The following is a 17,780-nucleotide window of genomic DNA, read 5'->3' on the forward strand; positions in this document are numbered from 1 at the left end:
ACTGACGACATACATCCTGATACCATATTTACTGACGACATCATCCCCCCCAAAAAGAATAGTCATCTCCGGACAACCACACAACAAAACTCAATAACTTACTACATTTATTCATAAAACAACATAGACTTAGACATCATGAACCAGAAGGTTGTGTCTCAGACTGTGAAGACCGACTGTGTTGAAGTTGATACACTTGTTCCGTCCGGACCTTCAAATCAGCTATAATCTGAGAGTTCTCCTCCACTACTTCTTTTAGCATCAATACAACCTTTTGGCACTTGGCTTCTTTCTGATCATGAGCCTTCTTGGTTGAGTCCTTCTCCTGTAGTGCTGCTGCCAACCACTGTCCCGTTGTTGTTAATTGCTATTCTGCTTGCTACCTCCCTCATGCACTTTCCTCAAGTCGCGCTAACAAGGCTATCTGCTCTGCTTCCCATGCAAACTGCTGGGTGGCAAGTTGGTTGGCCATCTCCTCCCGAGCCTTCTTGGTCGTCTCCCGAGCTTCTTGCCCAACCTCTGCCCGTCTTCTCTCTATAAGCACCAACTTTGCTAGGGACTTGCTCTGCTCTGAGATGACAACAAGGTGAAAATGAACATCCTTATCCTTCTCCTCCACTATTGGTAGAGGGTTCGACACTTGCACCCCTTCGTCTACTTTGTATGCTGCTGTTGCACTCTGATCCTCCACCCCTGGTACACAGACACTGCATGACTGGTCATACTTCCCACGACTGATAATTCACAACAATTGGGGGTCTAGGGGGTAGCTGCCAAGACCAAATTAACACTTTTGAAGCCACAAAAAACACCAGTTTTGTGATTTTCTTCTGATCCAACACTCTTTCTGACAATCGCTTATGTTTTCCCTCCCCTTTGGCATCATCCGTTATGCATTCTGAACATTTTTTGATTTGTCGACTTTTTTTTTTAAATTTATTTATAGAAAACCCTTCTTCTATGTTGCCAATGTACAGTTACACCATGGATTGGTTTTTCCATAGCCATACCTCGTACGGCCTCTCGACTCCTTTCTTGCTCATACGGTGGAATGAACCCCTGCATACGGTGAAATGCTCTGGGCTGCTGTACTTGATACCTTCATTACACTCTATACTTGTAATATGGGACTGTACGGTGTCTCCAGAGTTGCTTTATGTAACTGTACGATGCTAAGAAGACTACATTCGCTTGGTAGAAAGGGCCGTACGGCTAATACTATGCCTCCCAAACTTCTTAAAAGTGACTCCTCACGTCGTACGGTGCAAACTAGTATATGCATTATCCCTTCAATTACATGTCGTACGGTATCAAGTCGTACGGCGATATACTCAAGCCATACGGTGATACACTGAAGTAGTATGGTGATACGCTGTTAGGTTGTACGATGATCACTTTCAAGCCATACGGTGCAAACTGATGCATGATCCTCGTATGGTACTTTCTCATTTTTTCCCTTTTTTTCCTTTTCTGTCCTTACTTATCTTACTTATGTACAATATTTAGATATATACAGTATTTACAATCGTTCTTTTCTCAATTCATCGTCCACAAAGGTGCGTTATTTCTTTCATGGTAGACATTCAACTTCGACCTATTCACTGTGTTAGCCACTTCCTTTTCATCTAGCGTCTGTAGTTTTATTGTTCTGTTATCACCCACTTCCCGAATCTGGTATGGCCTAACCCATTTCACCTAAAACTTGCTTGGTTTGATCTCGTTTCGTCCGTCATATTTCAACACCAACTGTCCCGAATGGAACTTGTTCAATTTCAGGTGTCTATCATGCCATGCTTTGCACCTGTTCTATGTCACCTTCGTGGCCCCTTGCGCTTGCAATTGTCGCTCATTGAGTTTATTTAAGGTACACGATCTCTCCATCCGGTTTTCCATATCGCCCAATTTGTTCTCGAAGCTCGGTACCATGGACTTCATCAGCTGCCCCTTCTTGCCGTCAATAACACCTCCACTTCGTACTACTGCAACTTTTATTAAACCCTTCCTCTTTGTTTCCTGTGCAGACCATATGATGTGTTTTCCTTGCTGCCGACACCTTTTGGCTATATCTGTGGTTCGACATAACATTTCCTTTCTGCGCAGTCGTACGGTGGGATCTTTCCTTTTTCTGGGTTCGTACTATATGTTCTTCCCTTCAGCTTCAGTCTTAACTGCCTTTCCGTCTTCCGCTTCTCTGTATTGCTTCAAACATTCATTTTTCTCTTTTTTCTCACCTTTGTCCACCCTTAACATATTATAGCTCGGAAAGAGTTCGTAGTCCTCTATCTGCTAGTGGTAAAGACCATTGTCAGAATCCAAATCGTCGTCCATTGATCCTCCTTCCAACCGCAGGACTTCCTCCTAATCTGGTTCCATACACTGCCTCCCTTCATCTTCTTCTTCAAAATTTGATGATAGAGCTTCTTCCCCCACCATTTGGATGTGTAAATCGATGACGTATTTTCGCCCTTTGCTCTAAAGTGATAAAGTGTTTTTCTTCCAGTCATGCTTAACTCTGGCTTGTATCAGCCACCCCCGACCCAGAATGGCATCATATCCTTTCCTCTTCAACGAGATCACAACGAATTCAAGCAGGAATGGTTGTGTTCCAATCGTCACTGGTTGTGCTGTCAAGACTCCTAGTGGTTTGATTCTGTGTTGGTTGGCCGTTAGCGGTTGGAATGTAGGTGGCCACAATGTCGGCTGTCCCAACCTTTTCCAAGTATCCTCTGGTAACACATTGACACCAGACCCTCTATCCACAATCATGTTTGTCAGAACAGTCCCCAAAATTCCCATTTCGATGATTGTCGGATGCAGTTCGGATGAGAGAGCTAACAGCATCGGATCTTCTACACTTGCACGACCTTCTTTCTCCCTTCCTTGCTCTGCTGGTAACTTAGCAGTTGGAGCTATGTTTATGAGTGCCGGATGGAGTTGAGGCATGGTGAGCAACAGATCATTTATTTTGATGGGTACCTCGGTTTGTAATATTTTCCATATGATGTTCTATTCTGCACAGTTCAAAGCGGAGGTACCAATAGTGTCCTTCAGTTGTGCCTTCTCTGCCTTCGTTGCTTTCTAGATCTTTGCCCGCACTTCTTGTAGTCATTTTTTTTCCTCCTTCAGGTCGGGATATACTCTCGCTTGCTTCCGTGTAATGGCCAGAACCTCCTCTTCATCCATTTCGATAGTGATCAAGTTTACTCCTGACCTCGGGCACTTAGCATTGTCATGATCGCCGGCTCCGCACCATCTGCATAACAATTTTGGTGTGTTTGCTATTGTACACTTACAGGCGAAGTGGCCCCACAAATTGCATGCACGGCATTGAACTATCGGCTAGCCGTTCACATCGTACAGAATTCGACTCCTACTACCATTATTGTTGTTGCCGTTGTTGTTTTGACTGCGCCGATTATTTCTATATCCTCTCGATGTGGCACCCTCCGCACTAGTGTTCCCGCTCCCTCCTTACGTGGATGCCTCTTGTGTCAGGAACACTTGCTACAGTGCTCTTATTTTTAGGTTGAAAGGGCATTACTTTGTCGAATGTCCCATGATGTGGCAAATCTTGCAAAACTGATCTTTCAGGTAGATCCCTTCATATGGCCTTCTTTCTTGCACTCGGTGCACCATAGCTTGTTTCCTTTGGTCTCCTACATGTTCTTGAACTCTTTCATCATCTAAATCATGTCCTTTTGGAGGGCGCGAACCTTCTTGCTGCCCTTTTCATCATCACTGCTTTCCTCTGCTGAAGATGTGTCATCATCTGAATCCGACGAGCTACTCTTCTTCTTTTTCGTCTTCTGCTTACTTTCTAGGTTCATTGCCGGATTGTACACTTTAGCGTATGACGATGGTGGCACAATCTCCATCTTCTTTCGCAGCTTTGGGTGAAGGCCTTCAATGAACCATATTTTCTGTAGCCCATCAACTGGCTTATTCTCCATTTTATTGATCAAGTCCTTCAGCTTCCTAGCGTAGACTTGGATTGTTTCATTCTTCCCCTATTTTGTATTGTATATCTCTACAACAATTTCATTGTCATCGCGTAGCAGTTGAAAATCATCAGTAAAATCCTTCTTAAGGTTGTCCCAAGTGGTTAATTTCTGGGGATTTGAATCAGTGAACCAATCAATTGCAACACCCCATAGGGTGGCCGAGAATTGCCGGACCCATTCGTTTGTATCTGTTATGCCATTCGCCCTCCAAATTGTTTCGCAAGTTTTACAATGTTGGATAGGATCGGCTGCTCCATCACCATCAAATTTAGGCAACTTCTCCTTTGGTCTTGCCATCCTGACACCGACACTTGGTATCTCGATACCAACGGTTTGTATCTCGGTAGCTGTGCTTTTTGGTGAAGGGTCTCCGTTAAGCGAATCTATCCATTCTGGAAGTGTATCATGGACGAAGAGTTCACTCCACGCTCTTGCTCCCTCGGCACTCCGAGCTGTGTGAGTCGATTCTCTTCCGTCTGGATTCTCTTCCCTCGGCAAATACAAATTCAAAAACTCCTCCCTTGCTTCTTCCACCAACTCCACCCGCTGTCGAGACTCCAACAATTCTTCCATGCTTTTGTGTCTGTCAGCAATCTTCTGGAACCTCCTTCTACGTTCAGCTTGCTGTGCCAAATTTAAATTTTCTTGCGCAGTACATATTCTATCTTTTCCCTTTACCTTATTTCAATCTTTGTTAAGCTGATTTGGCATTAATCTTTATTCCTCCCTCCCTCCAGGTTTATAGGGCAATGACACCAAATGTTTACTGCATAGATTAATTGATTAATGCACACAGACAATGAACAAGAACATCAACAACAATACTCCTTTATTCGCATATGCCAAGAGATTACATAACTAATGATAAGAAAGATCATTTACAATGATCCCAGACAGGGTATAAATACTTCCCACCGAACCTTCCCGAAGGGGTCCTTTGGCTACATAACAATACTAATCTACCTGTCGGCAATTAAATCTTTTTTAACGACAACACCCTATCGGCTACATAGTTTCTATAGACAACAACTACAAGACGATGAACTGCTTCAACATGACAACAATGAAATGCATACCTGAAAGAACCAGTTGAAGGTTAGTAAAGACATGGTTGTGGCATCTTTGGTATGTTATGACAACACTCACAAGATGGTTGAGGATCTCTATAGGAAGGCTCAAAAGGGAGTGGAAGGAGATTGGCTTATTGCTGATTTGCAGGTGATCAAAACAGCTCTTGAAACTATGAAATTAGATTATTTGTGTTTGCTTTCCGACAGGGATTATATTCTTAAGGTTGCTGGAATATATGTTGATCAATTGAACAAAGAAAAGAATAAGATTATTGAGCTCAACAAGGAGCTTAAGGATTCTCATGAGGCATTGGCTGATACTTAGTTTTCTCTTCAGGAAGCAAAAAATCAGATTAGGATCACGAATCATTTTTGGGAACATGAGGGAAAAGAAAGGCAAGAGTTTTTCTAAGAAGTAATTGATGAACTTGATAGCATTCAACAGACTTATGACTTAGACAACTCTCTCAAAACACCAAGTATCAAATTTTCAAATCACATTCAGCTTATAGACAACCCATATTTGAAGTGGATGTAGATTGGACTTTCGATAATCCTCTTTTTGAGATAAACAAGGGCATTCCTTTTGATTATCATGGAGAGGATGATCCGGACTTGAGAATTTTGGACTTAGTTACAGTTCCTAGTGGTGAATCTTGGTCACAGGATGGGAGTGGTGAAGTGACTACTATCTCTTGTCATTTGATCAGTCCAAATATGGTTCCCGATTCCAACCCATATAAGAGTTGGATGGATTTCCTACATCAGCCATTGAATAGACCATGGTAGAGAGTTGAGGAGAATTATGTTTCAATCAGAAGGAATGGGTTTTCGGCTTCATTCTTATTCATAGTACCTATGTACTCGAGGGTTCTCTAGATTGATGATGATAGTATGATATTTGATATGCCCTTGGTGTTGTTTGTAGTTTTTGAACAGCTCGTTTCTTACATCATCTATTTAGGTTAGGTCATCACCATCTACTAGGTTATACATAGCTCCTAGATACATTTCTACCTCATCATATCAGTTGGTCATAACAAAAGGGTTTGGGATCCAAGTGTTGACATATGTATCTATGGCTTGTTGAGGATTTTGTTGTAGTTCTACTTAGTTTGAGGTTGAATGCGATTATGATTAGAGTTGTACAGTTTTGTGATATTTCATAGATTTATATGAGATCTAGGGATCCGGTTGATGGATGGATTGCAGAGTGACACTTTGCTTCATAGTGTGACAAGACTTGTTTTCAGTTTGGGCTACAAAGCTACCTGCAGATTCATATGGGATCCTGGTACTGATTGCTTGAGGACAAGCAATCTTGAGGAGGGAGGATTTGTAATGTCCCCTTCTAGGATATTAGAAATTTTAAGGACATCTTCATATAATATTAAATTTGACTTTGAGAAAGTGGATCCAAATTATAAAAGGTCATTTTAATATTATAAAGTGGGCCAAAAGTGACAAGGAGAGATAGGACAAAAAGCCAAGATTGGAGTCGAAGAGTTAACTTTGGGGATAAAAAGGAGAGAGACTCATTCATTTGGCATGCTTGATTTGTGATTCAAATTTCAGTTTCTCTCTTGCAAGAGTTATTTGGAAAGCTTTAGCTTTCAACTAGTGTGAGGACATAGCCCCTCGTGCCGATAGACAGTGGATGCAAACCCATTGTCCGTGGAGATGTCACTTTAGGTGTCTTGCTTATAGGTTCTTCTCTTAGTGTTCCAATCTAACTGTAAAACTATGTTTAAGATTGGATTTTGAATGCTGGTTATTGTATTGCTGTTGTATAATGCAATAACATGTTTGAAGGAATTTTATGAGAGTTCACTGGTTTTATACTGTTGGTTTGTAACACATTTTCATATGCTTGAATTTTGAATATTATTTTGAGGAAGAACGGGTTAATATCTATTGGAGTATCTACTGGTTTCTATTTTTGTTTCGTAATACATTTGCCTATGTATAAGTTGTGAATATATTTTTGAGGAAGAAAATGGGTCAATATCTATTTGGGATACTTCAACCTAAAAGTGGGGATGTTACAACTTTTGTTGCTTTGTAACAACTCTAGTAACAAGATCAATGAATTCCATCAGCCAATTGATTGTTTCACACAAAGGAGATTTGTGTTGTATATAATTTCTTTCAAATTTAAAATTCAAATGCTTTTTAATTATCATGTCATCGAGGTTCTCATATGATGATTGACTTTTTCTATGAATTAGTTCATTTACTATAGAGAAATTAGCAATACTCTAACATATATAGTCCCTACCTTGATTTTATTTTGAATGGTTAATGGATGTAGTTGATTAGGTTTCTATTTAATATTTGCATGGAATCATTGTGGAGTAATGCTGCTATTTGGTGCTTATTATCCCCTAGCAATCTCTTTGTTTTATATTGCCCTTTCTTTTTATCAGGACATGGAGGACACTCTCACTCAAAAGTACTTACGAATTGTTCTTTTGTAGATGGCATCCCTGCAGTTGGTATCTCCCCTTTGGCATCAGGGTGGTCTACACATAAACGAAATGTAAGATTAGTTGTAAATGTCTTTCCCGACAATACTAGTTGTGTGAAAGCAATGATATTTTTCTGCAGTACCTTTAAATGAGAACTAGCAATGTTCCATTTGAGTAGCTTTCAGAGAGAAGTGACAATGTTGAAATGGATTAGCTTTACGTGCTTACATTCCATAAAAGTACTTAAGTAGCTTGTAGAGAGAAACAACAATGTTGAAGTAAATATGTACAAAGAATATCTTTTGTGACATTCTATTTATATCTCTCATTTTAAGTTAGAGGTTTATCACTTATTAGATAAGTGTAGAAAGTATATGTACATATTTCAATTAAGGGTGTGTGATGTCCCCTTCTCGAGATAGGTTTTATTAATAATAAACAAGTATAAATAATAATACAATATAATTAATTATTAATAACATAATATTAAAATAATTAACAACATATTATAATAATCTATCATTAAAAATCTAAGTTACCCAGTTTGCTGGAAATGCCTCCCAGACCAACAAAAGTTCGAATTGGTACCTGGTCATGATAGAGTTTGGCTGCTGGTCTGGGCAGCGTTATATTTTAAGTCACCTAATTCAAACCAACCCATTGCCATTTGTATCCGGGTGGAGCAGTCACTGACTGGTCAAACTGTTGTATCCCCACCAAAACAAGATTTGAGTAATTAAAATATAAATGGAGAATAATGTAATATAAATAATAATATAACTATAATATTATAATATTATAATCATATTTATAATATCACATAATATTATAATAATAATATTAAAGAATGAAAATGAATTATATAAAATAATTAAATATAATCAAATATATAAATTGAAGTATATATAATTATATAAATAATAATATTAATAAATAATAACATAACGATAATATTAATGTTAATAAATAACAACAATATTAATATTAATGAAAAGACATACCTTTTTCTCACAATAAAGTATGTAAAGGAATATTAAATACCAAAAAGGGACACAGTAAGAAAATAGATATGGAATTAGTCTGCTGAAGTACCACTAAGAGATTTGAGAGAAATTATGTAAATCCAAACAAAGGACATTACAATTAGTATCAGAGCTAACATCTTGCCAGCCTCTGAATCATAAAGACAATTTTCTGAAATCAGAGAAATAAATATTATTAAAAAAAAGATAAGCCAAAATATAATTGGAAGAGAACTATTCTAGGAAAGAATCAAAGTGAACAAAAAAAAAACGTAGATGAAAGAGGATGTCTTGAATCTGTAATAGGAAAATTGCCAAAAAAGTAAGAATCATTCAAATACTTGAAGAGAGAGTAGCAATTCCTTCAGTCATCCATCTACCTTAATTCCATATGCTCTAAGATCATTACAGGTGATTTACAATCAACAATTTGAAATATACAGTCACTAGAAAGAACTCCAGTCAGCACTATGTTAGATTGAGCATCGTAATCAACAAATGAATATATGGAGCCATGATTTGCAAGAATATAGAAATTATGGATCGGTGATAACATTGCTATTAATAAGAAATGTATGATATCGAAAACAGAAGATATGGGATTGGCTAATGATGATTTTGTTTGCAAGAGCCAACCAGTCCTGGCTTGAATTAAAAATTTCATATCAATTGCCAAATTTTAGATCAAGCGGTGGTCCTGTATACTCCGAAAAAAGAGATATGATTGTATCTTCGGCATCCACATCATGTATGCACTGCTTTTCACATCAATACATATAATTATATTCAGATCATCAAAGCACAAGATTGTAGTGTTAGATTTCTTAATAGCAATCAGACTGGACAATGGTACATAGACTCTATGAGATACCCACTACCATGGATATTGATCGATCGCAAGGATTGAGTGGTATGATATATAATCAGCACGAAGCCATGCCAATATCATTGGTTTGTGGAATTAACGTGTCCTTGGGAAGGGAAGAATATACATTACCAACATATGAGATACATTATCATTGCAGATTGGACACAAAAAAAGGCATTGTGTCAACAATGAGGATTCAAGCTAAACAAGATGATAGTAAAGAAGGTTGGAAAAAATAGTGAGGAGAGAAATCAATATGTGTTATCTGGACAACAATTTAACTAGACTCTTAATCACAAAATAGATGGTGCAGTAACTAACTCTGTTTTGCACGCTGATCAAAGTAAAGTAAAAAACAATAACAAATTCAACTTTTCCCCATTGTGGCTGTGCAATGTGTTTTTGAATTATGTGAACCTTGTTCACACGACTTTTGTTTTCCCACACAATCTTTTAACACGGATTTTCACTTTGACAATTCGGCCATTAAAATGATTAGAGCCTAGTGAATATTCACTTTCAAGGGACATGAGATTGTTAAGTCATAAGGTTGTGCTGCATTAATGGTTGTTTCCGATTTTCTCACAAAATCATATATTTAAATTGACCTGCAAGGAAAAATGCATAAACATTCTACGTTTTGATTAGGTGTCTCGTCTAGCATGACTCTTTGAATATTATTGTGCCGACTCACATATTGAAAAACATAGAACATCAGCATTCATAATTCATCTCAAATCCTAATATGTGTTGAAGTAACAGATGCAACCAAGAGTTGAAATTTCTAATGTTAACTCTTGATGGAAATATTGTCATTCATGTCAAAGTGTTTCACAAGCTTGGACAAGATTGTTAGAGTAACCATCATCAATGTCAAAGGTACAAAATAGAATATCATGATTGATGTCAAGAGTGCTATCAAGATTGTTAAATCTCGAAGCTATAATGAGAATGATTAGTTGAAGTCAAAGATAGGTGAACCCTACATGTTGAAGATAATTAGAAAGTGATAAATCTAAGGCATTATTATATACATTAAGATATATATGAATATGACTACATCTCTGACAAGTTAGGATTCAACACCTATGAAGTTAACAATAGCATGGATTAAATTGAAGGCAGCAACAATTAACAGAGTACATACAATAACTAATGTTTGCTATGTATGAAAGTATGGTTGTGGAAAATGAAACAGTCGTTGAATATACCAGCACATTGGATGAACAAAATACTAAAGTTGAGTTTGAAGTTTTAATCAGCGGCTTCATATTGGAACATGTAAGAGAAAATAATGCATGTCATTAAGAAGTCAGACATCAAGGTTTAGAAGTCATTGAATGATTGAAATTATGCATGAGTTTCCAAGTCAATGATGAAATCATGAAACACATAAGAGTATTCACTAAGCATCATGACAAACTTAATCAGTATCAACAGCAATTATTAAAGGACCGAAATCAAAGATTGGTGGAATCAATATTATCAAACAGTAATTATGAAAGGCATGCCATCGAGAGCCAATTTCACGTTGCCATAGTTATCAGTGACAATATAAATCTAAACAGAATGGACAAAATTATATGAAGGGGTTGAAGAAACACACAGAGACGGGTAAAAAAAAATAGGTACCATGCTGCATATTAAAAGACAAAGCTAATATTCAGATATACATAACAGATGACATTAGTATGAAGAACACAACAAGCTTCAAGAGCGACAAGTAGAAAGCCATACGTAAAGAAGTAATAGAGAACCCATGACAGGTCAGCTAGAATATTTTCCATGTCACCTTAATGAAGAAGAGTAATCAGTGATTAAAGAAAATGATTGTAACAAAAGTGGCATTTTATAGTGGTCATCCTATATTTGGTTTATACAGATAATCAAGTAATGAGAACCGAGTATTACCAAATATTTATTTAAAATGAAAGGATGTCTCCCTTGATAAAGATGTGTCGTTGTATGCGATATTAGAATATATAGGAAGAATGAAGTTTACAAAAAAAGATGTGAATGGACATGCAACAAAGAAGAGAGTATATGGAAGGAATATGAAAAATATGTGTGAAAAGTGAGCAGCAAATAAGTATATGTGCTGAAAAAGAAAAATAAGATCTGTGCATACAATAAGAGATTAAAAGAGACTGCATAGTAAAGAATAAATGTATATATTTTATTCAATATTCTGAAGTATATATATGCATATGTACAAGGAGAAGAAAGTGAGTGAGAGAAGAGCAGTGGGTAAGTGATTCAAAAGCAGTGATAATGGGATATATATGTGTATGAAATAAATCTGATATATTATATCAGAATTTTATATATGTGAAAAAGAGTAAGAAAAGGGGTGTATTTCATAAAAGAAAATTACATTATATATCAGTTTAACTATTCTAGAGTTGTGGAGAAATATCAAATAATTATGGTCATCTTCTAAGAATACTTGAAGTAAAGGATATTGTAGAAGTGTGCAAAGCAAAATAGCAGATGAATTGTTGTGCTAAGAAAGCGTCCATCATCAGTTGAGTAGAGAAACATTATCAAGGTGGTAAAACACTTGTGTGCAGCGGGTTGGTGCTCACGAAGACAACAGTAGGGGTTGGTTCTTCTAGTAGGTCGGAGCTTGCGAAGTGTGGGAGTTGGCGCTTCCAGTGAGTCAGTGCTCATAAACATAGGGGTTGAAACCTCTAGTAGGTCGTAGCCTAAAAAACATTGTAAAAGAATAGTTTATATAAGAAAACATTTATTTTCTGTGGTTTTCTCTTGCATTGGGTTTCCACGTAAATCACTGTGTTCATGTGCATAATTGTTTATTTCAGCATTTGAAGTTATTGTTTGGATAAAAGTTTTAAATTGGCAAAATCATTATTATACTAATTTACCCCCCCCTCCGCCTTCCCCAGTATAATCATGTGCTCTTCAACTCTAATATCATTAACTTTGAATATTTTAAGAGTTAGTAGTTATAAGCATGGAAAAGTAGCAAGCGACATCAATAGAAGAAATTAAGCATGGAATTCTAACGAAAGAAAACATCTAAGTATTATGCATGGAGAATAATTTATATTTATCAAAGATATGAAATATTGAGATCAATTAAATACTTGTAGTTCATCTATATTTCAAAAAAACTAAAAGTAAAATAAGATTTATATAGTTAAACTATTGGATTTATACACAGGAGATTTGATTGGAAAAATCAAATCAACAATTGAAAGATGGTTGGTGATGAAGGGCCACACCACCTTTACCAACTCGCAACCAAAATCACAACAATAGGGAGACAAAGTGATGACAAAATGCTTTAGAAAGCATGCTTTTATTATACTTGCAGATTCTTACAACATCAACAATATGACATCATAGATATGACTTCTTCCAAAAGAAGTTTACAAATGCTTGAACACAAGAGAACTCCCAAATAAGAACTTCCACAAGAATAGTCTTCACACCAAGAGCTTCACCAAGAGCTTCCACCAAGAGAACTTCCACAAAGGAGAGTTCCACCATGGATATTTCCTCTCAAGATCTCACACACCAAGGTCTTTCACCTCCAAGCTTGCTTACAAGAGATTACAACATGAGAGCTTACTACAAGAGCTTACAATTGAAGAGCTTGACTACAAATACTCATAAGCCTTGCTTAAATAGGCACTTACCACCCAAGATGTTAAAAACATAAGCAATGTGGGATAAAAGGTAAATGCAACTACCTTATAACAAATATTGAATCCCCACCCAAATACAACTAAGCACCACTATGTGGCTAAACAAATATTAAATGCTTGATTTAAGGAACGTTCCACAAACTTCTAAGATGCTATCTATACACCTTGATAAATGAAATGACAATTGTTTTTCTTATTTTTCTATTTACACTACCTATGCACCTTGAAAATAGAAATTCCTCTTTTTGTCCTTTTTTCTATTTTCTATTTTTAAAAATTTTTCCTCTAATTTTCCTCACTTTCTCTCTCCATTTTGTTTTCTCTTTATTTTCTAATGCAAGATACTCTTGCATCAGACTCCTTAGGTAGATAGAAAAGTGTGTCCCACACTTTGACGCCAAAAGAAAGATCCACAACCATCTTCATCTTCACAAAGGCTTCCACTCCAACAGGGACAAGAAAACCAACATGCAAATCATCCACATCTACATCATTCTGTCAAACATCAGAATCTCAATCATCCAATCAACATGCTCACTCCCAAGAACAAACTGAACATAATGCTTCATTAACAAACCCTCATCCACATCAGCAACTAGTGAATCCACACCAACAGCAACAAGCTCCATACCAACAACGATATGTAGGTCTCCATCAACACATTCCAAACTCACAATACAGGCGGTCTCATTGCTCACAACAAGATGCCCTACAACAAACAAGTCAACGCCAACAACAACCGGATCATCCACGATCGAGTGCTCTACAATCTCCATGTCAGACTCAATCAACTAATCATGAAAACAAATTTCCATCCCAGCATCAAAAAGGTTAGGAATATTCTCAGCAACAACCTCTAGTTGCTCTGCAGTTTCTGTATTAGGCTCCATAAATTGATCAACAAAACCAACCTCCATCTCGACCTTGTTATGCAATCTTCTCTCTCGAACAAGTCTCTTAACCAACCAGATAACTCTCTTCCGGATCGGTAAACTCCAGCTCCACAAACATCTACAGAATGCCTTCCTCACCTTGTCTTTAACTCGATTAGCCAAGCTAGCTTCAAAACGAGTAGACATCTCAGAAAACCTCTTCTCCACCACATCATAGAGATTCACAATCATCCTAGGGTCCAATCCTCTTGGAGCCATCTTCCAAGATCTTCGCAAACCCTTTGCAAAAAAATACCAACTGATCAATCTTCCCAAACAAGATCAACCTTCCATCCTCACCACCATAGATCCATCTACATGTCCTCCCAAGGTCCTAGTGCAAACCGCCTCAACTTTGGTGATCTATCTACACGCTCAGGAACAACCTTTGCTCTGATACCACTTGATGAAGGGCTGCTCACCCTTACCAACTCACAACCAAAATCACCACAATAGAGAGACAAAGTGATGACAAAATGCTTTAGAAAGCATGCTTTTATTATACTTGAAAATTCTTACAACATCAACAATATGACTTCGTCCAAAAGAAGTTTGTAAATGCTTGAACATAAGAGAACTCCCAAATAAGAGCTTCCACAAGAAGAGTCTTCACACCAAGAGCTTCAACCAAGAGAACTTCCACAAAGAAGAGTTTCACCAAGAAGATATTTCCTCTCAAGATCTTACACACCAAGGTCTTTTACCTCCAAGCTTGCTTACAAGAGATTATACCATGAGAGCTTACTACAAGAGCTTACATTTGAAGAGCTTATACTTTAAGAGCTTCCCTTGAAGAGCTTGATTACAAATACTCATAAGCCTCGCTTAAATAGGCACTTACCATCCAAAATGTTAAAAACACAACCGATGTGGGATAAAAGGTAAATGCAACTACCTTATAACAAATATTAAATTCCCACCCAAATACAACTAAGAACCACCATGTGGCCAAACAAATATTAAATGCTTGATTTAAGGAACTTTCCACAAACTTCTAAGATGCTACCTACAAACCTCAATAAATGAAATGACAATTATTTTTCTTATTTTTCTATTTACACCACCTATGCACCTTGAAAATAGAAATTCCTCTTTTCTCATTTTTTCTATTTTCTATTTTAAAAATTTTTCCTCTAATTTTCCTCATTTTCTCTCTCCTCCATTTTTTTCATCTTTATTTTCTAATGCAACATGCTCTTGCATCAGGTGGTATATAGCATAAGGGAAAAATAAATAGAGAGATTCCTAATCAAGAGAAGTGTTGGTTTTGGAAGATTGCTGCAAATGTACTAAGCACTACTTGGTATGGTTTGTGTGTTCGAAATGGTAGCGACCTCTTTTATTTATATTTGAAAAATGAGCCAAGGATAGACATTGCCCCTTCACTAGACATGTCTATTCATAATTTTGTAATTAATATAATCAATTATAATTATATATATATCATTACTATATTAATTTCTCTCATATAATAATAAACTTATATCTCACATATAATAAACACAAATAAATTATATATCATATGTAATTATATATATAGGTTTATCCGATTGAAGCTACCAAACATCAACACTCCCTCTTAGCTAGGGAAGATAAACACATGACCATATATTACCTCAATGTAATATAATAATATCTTTGATTAGAAGATATTCAACATTTTGATATAACATTTGATATCATAAGTATTGGCCTCTAGAATATTGTTAGTGAACAAATTGTCCTTTAAAGAAATAAATACAAATTAACCCCAAAAGCCCAGATAGGAAGACTGAATATGCACTAACAGTTGGGTCACTTCACTATTGAAAAGCGTAAGCACCCTCTGATTTTATCCGAGTACAGCTCTCTATGTATAATTTACAATGAATTCACCTCTACTGCACACATGATGCTTTATGAGCCCATGAATGGAGATATGGGTGTGGCTTTGACTTGAATTTTTCTTTCTAAACACCTCCAAATATTTGTTCCACATTCTACTAAAATACATTATGTGTATTGTCATGCATTGTCACTTCCATATGATATGTTTTTTGTGTGACCACCCAGTTTCTCATTGGGGAAAGCTGTATGGATGGCCGTCCTTGTCTAATACTTGATGTGGACCGAGTCTTTGGAACTCTACATTATTGTAAACAATCTCCCTATTGCTAGTCACAATGAGTCATCGAGGGACTCGGTTGATCTTGAAGACCAAGCTTCTAAAAGCTCACAAACTCCGCATTTAACATTCACCAAGTTTTCATCCTCAAAGGTTATGAAAAATGACATTTAGAATTACTCATCAAACTCAAACTTTGCACAACAACTTAGTGAAGGAAAATCAGAAACTGATGGCGCACCACAAAACCAACTATATCTCTTGCATGAATCAACAATTTGATAAATCATTTCTGGCAAGGAGTTTTCAGTCAAACTTTTCTCTTGCCATAAAACTCAAACTCACAACAAACTTCAATTGAACTTGAGAATCAAAGATTTCACATTTAACAAAAGTATAGATCATTGAATACTTTTCGTACTATCACATTGCAGTGATCAGGCCTGTTATTATCTTGGCAGTACATCTATTATGAATTGGGCTTTTGTGGGGGATATTATCAAATGATTTGTATTCATTCTCTATCCATGATATCTTGCTCACATTCGGGTTGTTATGAGTATTTGAGGATCTATTTTGGTCCCTTTCTTTAATCCATACACACCACATGCCTATTCAAATTCCACATTTATATCATCAATCAAATCTATCATGTGTCTGAAATTGCATCTCTGAAACATGAATCTTGTGGAATCAATTAGAATTGGTGAACATCTGAAATCTAATGCAACCAAGGACTTTGAATTGCATGTGCCTTGATGAATCCAGGCTTTGCAACTGAACTTCTGAATATGCGTCCTTGAATTTGCAGTGAAATCACCAAAATTTTGCACTATTGAACTTGCTGAATCTCGTACAGAAATGACTCCGAATAAACTCTTTGAACCTGTTTCAACAAATTGAACCACTTAAAACCATTTGGAACTTCTTTAAACCTTAGTTCAAAGAGGTTCAAGATTCCACATTGAAGGTTTTAAATACTAGGTCCATATGGGCACCAACAAGGGCTCTAACTGTGGACTGCTTTTGACTCAAAAGTAGAGAACTCTAGCAATCTTTGGCAAAGACAAGGGCCTTATCCCATTGGGTGAATAGAGTCACCAAGAAGAGAAAACTGGGAGTTGCTTGCAAAGAGGGCGGAGGGGTGTAGGGCAAAGCCAACTAACCAAAAACTCCTAAAACTACCAGCAAGCACGAAGCTTGTACATTATTCAAACTAACACTACGCAAACTAAAAATATATTTATAATATATACAAAGGTAGGAAGAGAGCCTACCATGAGAACCAAAATAAAGAAAAAGAATCACGTGAATCCATTTACTGTCTGGGAGAAGTAGGAGCCTTTCCACCACAGCGAATTATGTATCAATGGAGCAACTCCACACCATTGCCAACTATCAACTTCTTCAATGCCAAATCTCAAGCTAAAAGCACATATGAATATGTTGACCAAACATTTCTTCCCAAACAGCCATAACTCATCATAGCATTTTTCTTCACTCGAGAATTGATCTTCCACATTCATCAGATCAGATTTCATATCAAACTGAGAAAAATGAAAAGTAGAAACCTCATCAAGAAATGGTGTACAATGTTTGAAAATCCTGTCCTCAAGAGTCACCTTTTGCATATGGCTTTTAGTA

General features: G+C 36.8%; 1 protein-coding gene across 2 annotated transcripts in view; it reads left to right on the forward strand.

Moving 5' to 3' along the window:
* LOC149567099 (Amino acid kinase family protein) overlaps positions 1–17,780 on the forward strand; it is a 250,699-nt gene that overhangs the window by 131,046 nt on the left and 101,873 nt on the right. For both annotated transcript variants that reach the window (XM_089820312.1, XM_089820313.1), the window contains exon 5: positions 7,549–7,610. In XM_089820312.1, coding sequence (XP_089676438.1) covers positions 7,549–7,610 — 62 coding nt within the window. The remainder of the gene's footprint in view (positions 1–7,548; positions 7,611–17,780) is intronic.

This window comes from Cupressus sempervirens, chromosome 3 (assembly GCF_028749045.1).
Source record: "Cupressus sempervirens isolate cs-2001-9-10 chromosome 3, ASM2874904v1, whole genome shotgun sequence".
NCBI lineage: Eukaryota > Viridiplantae > Streptophyta > Pinopsida > Cupressales > Cupressaceae > Cupressus > Cupressus sempervirens.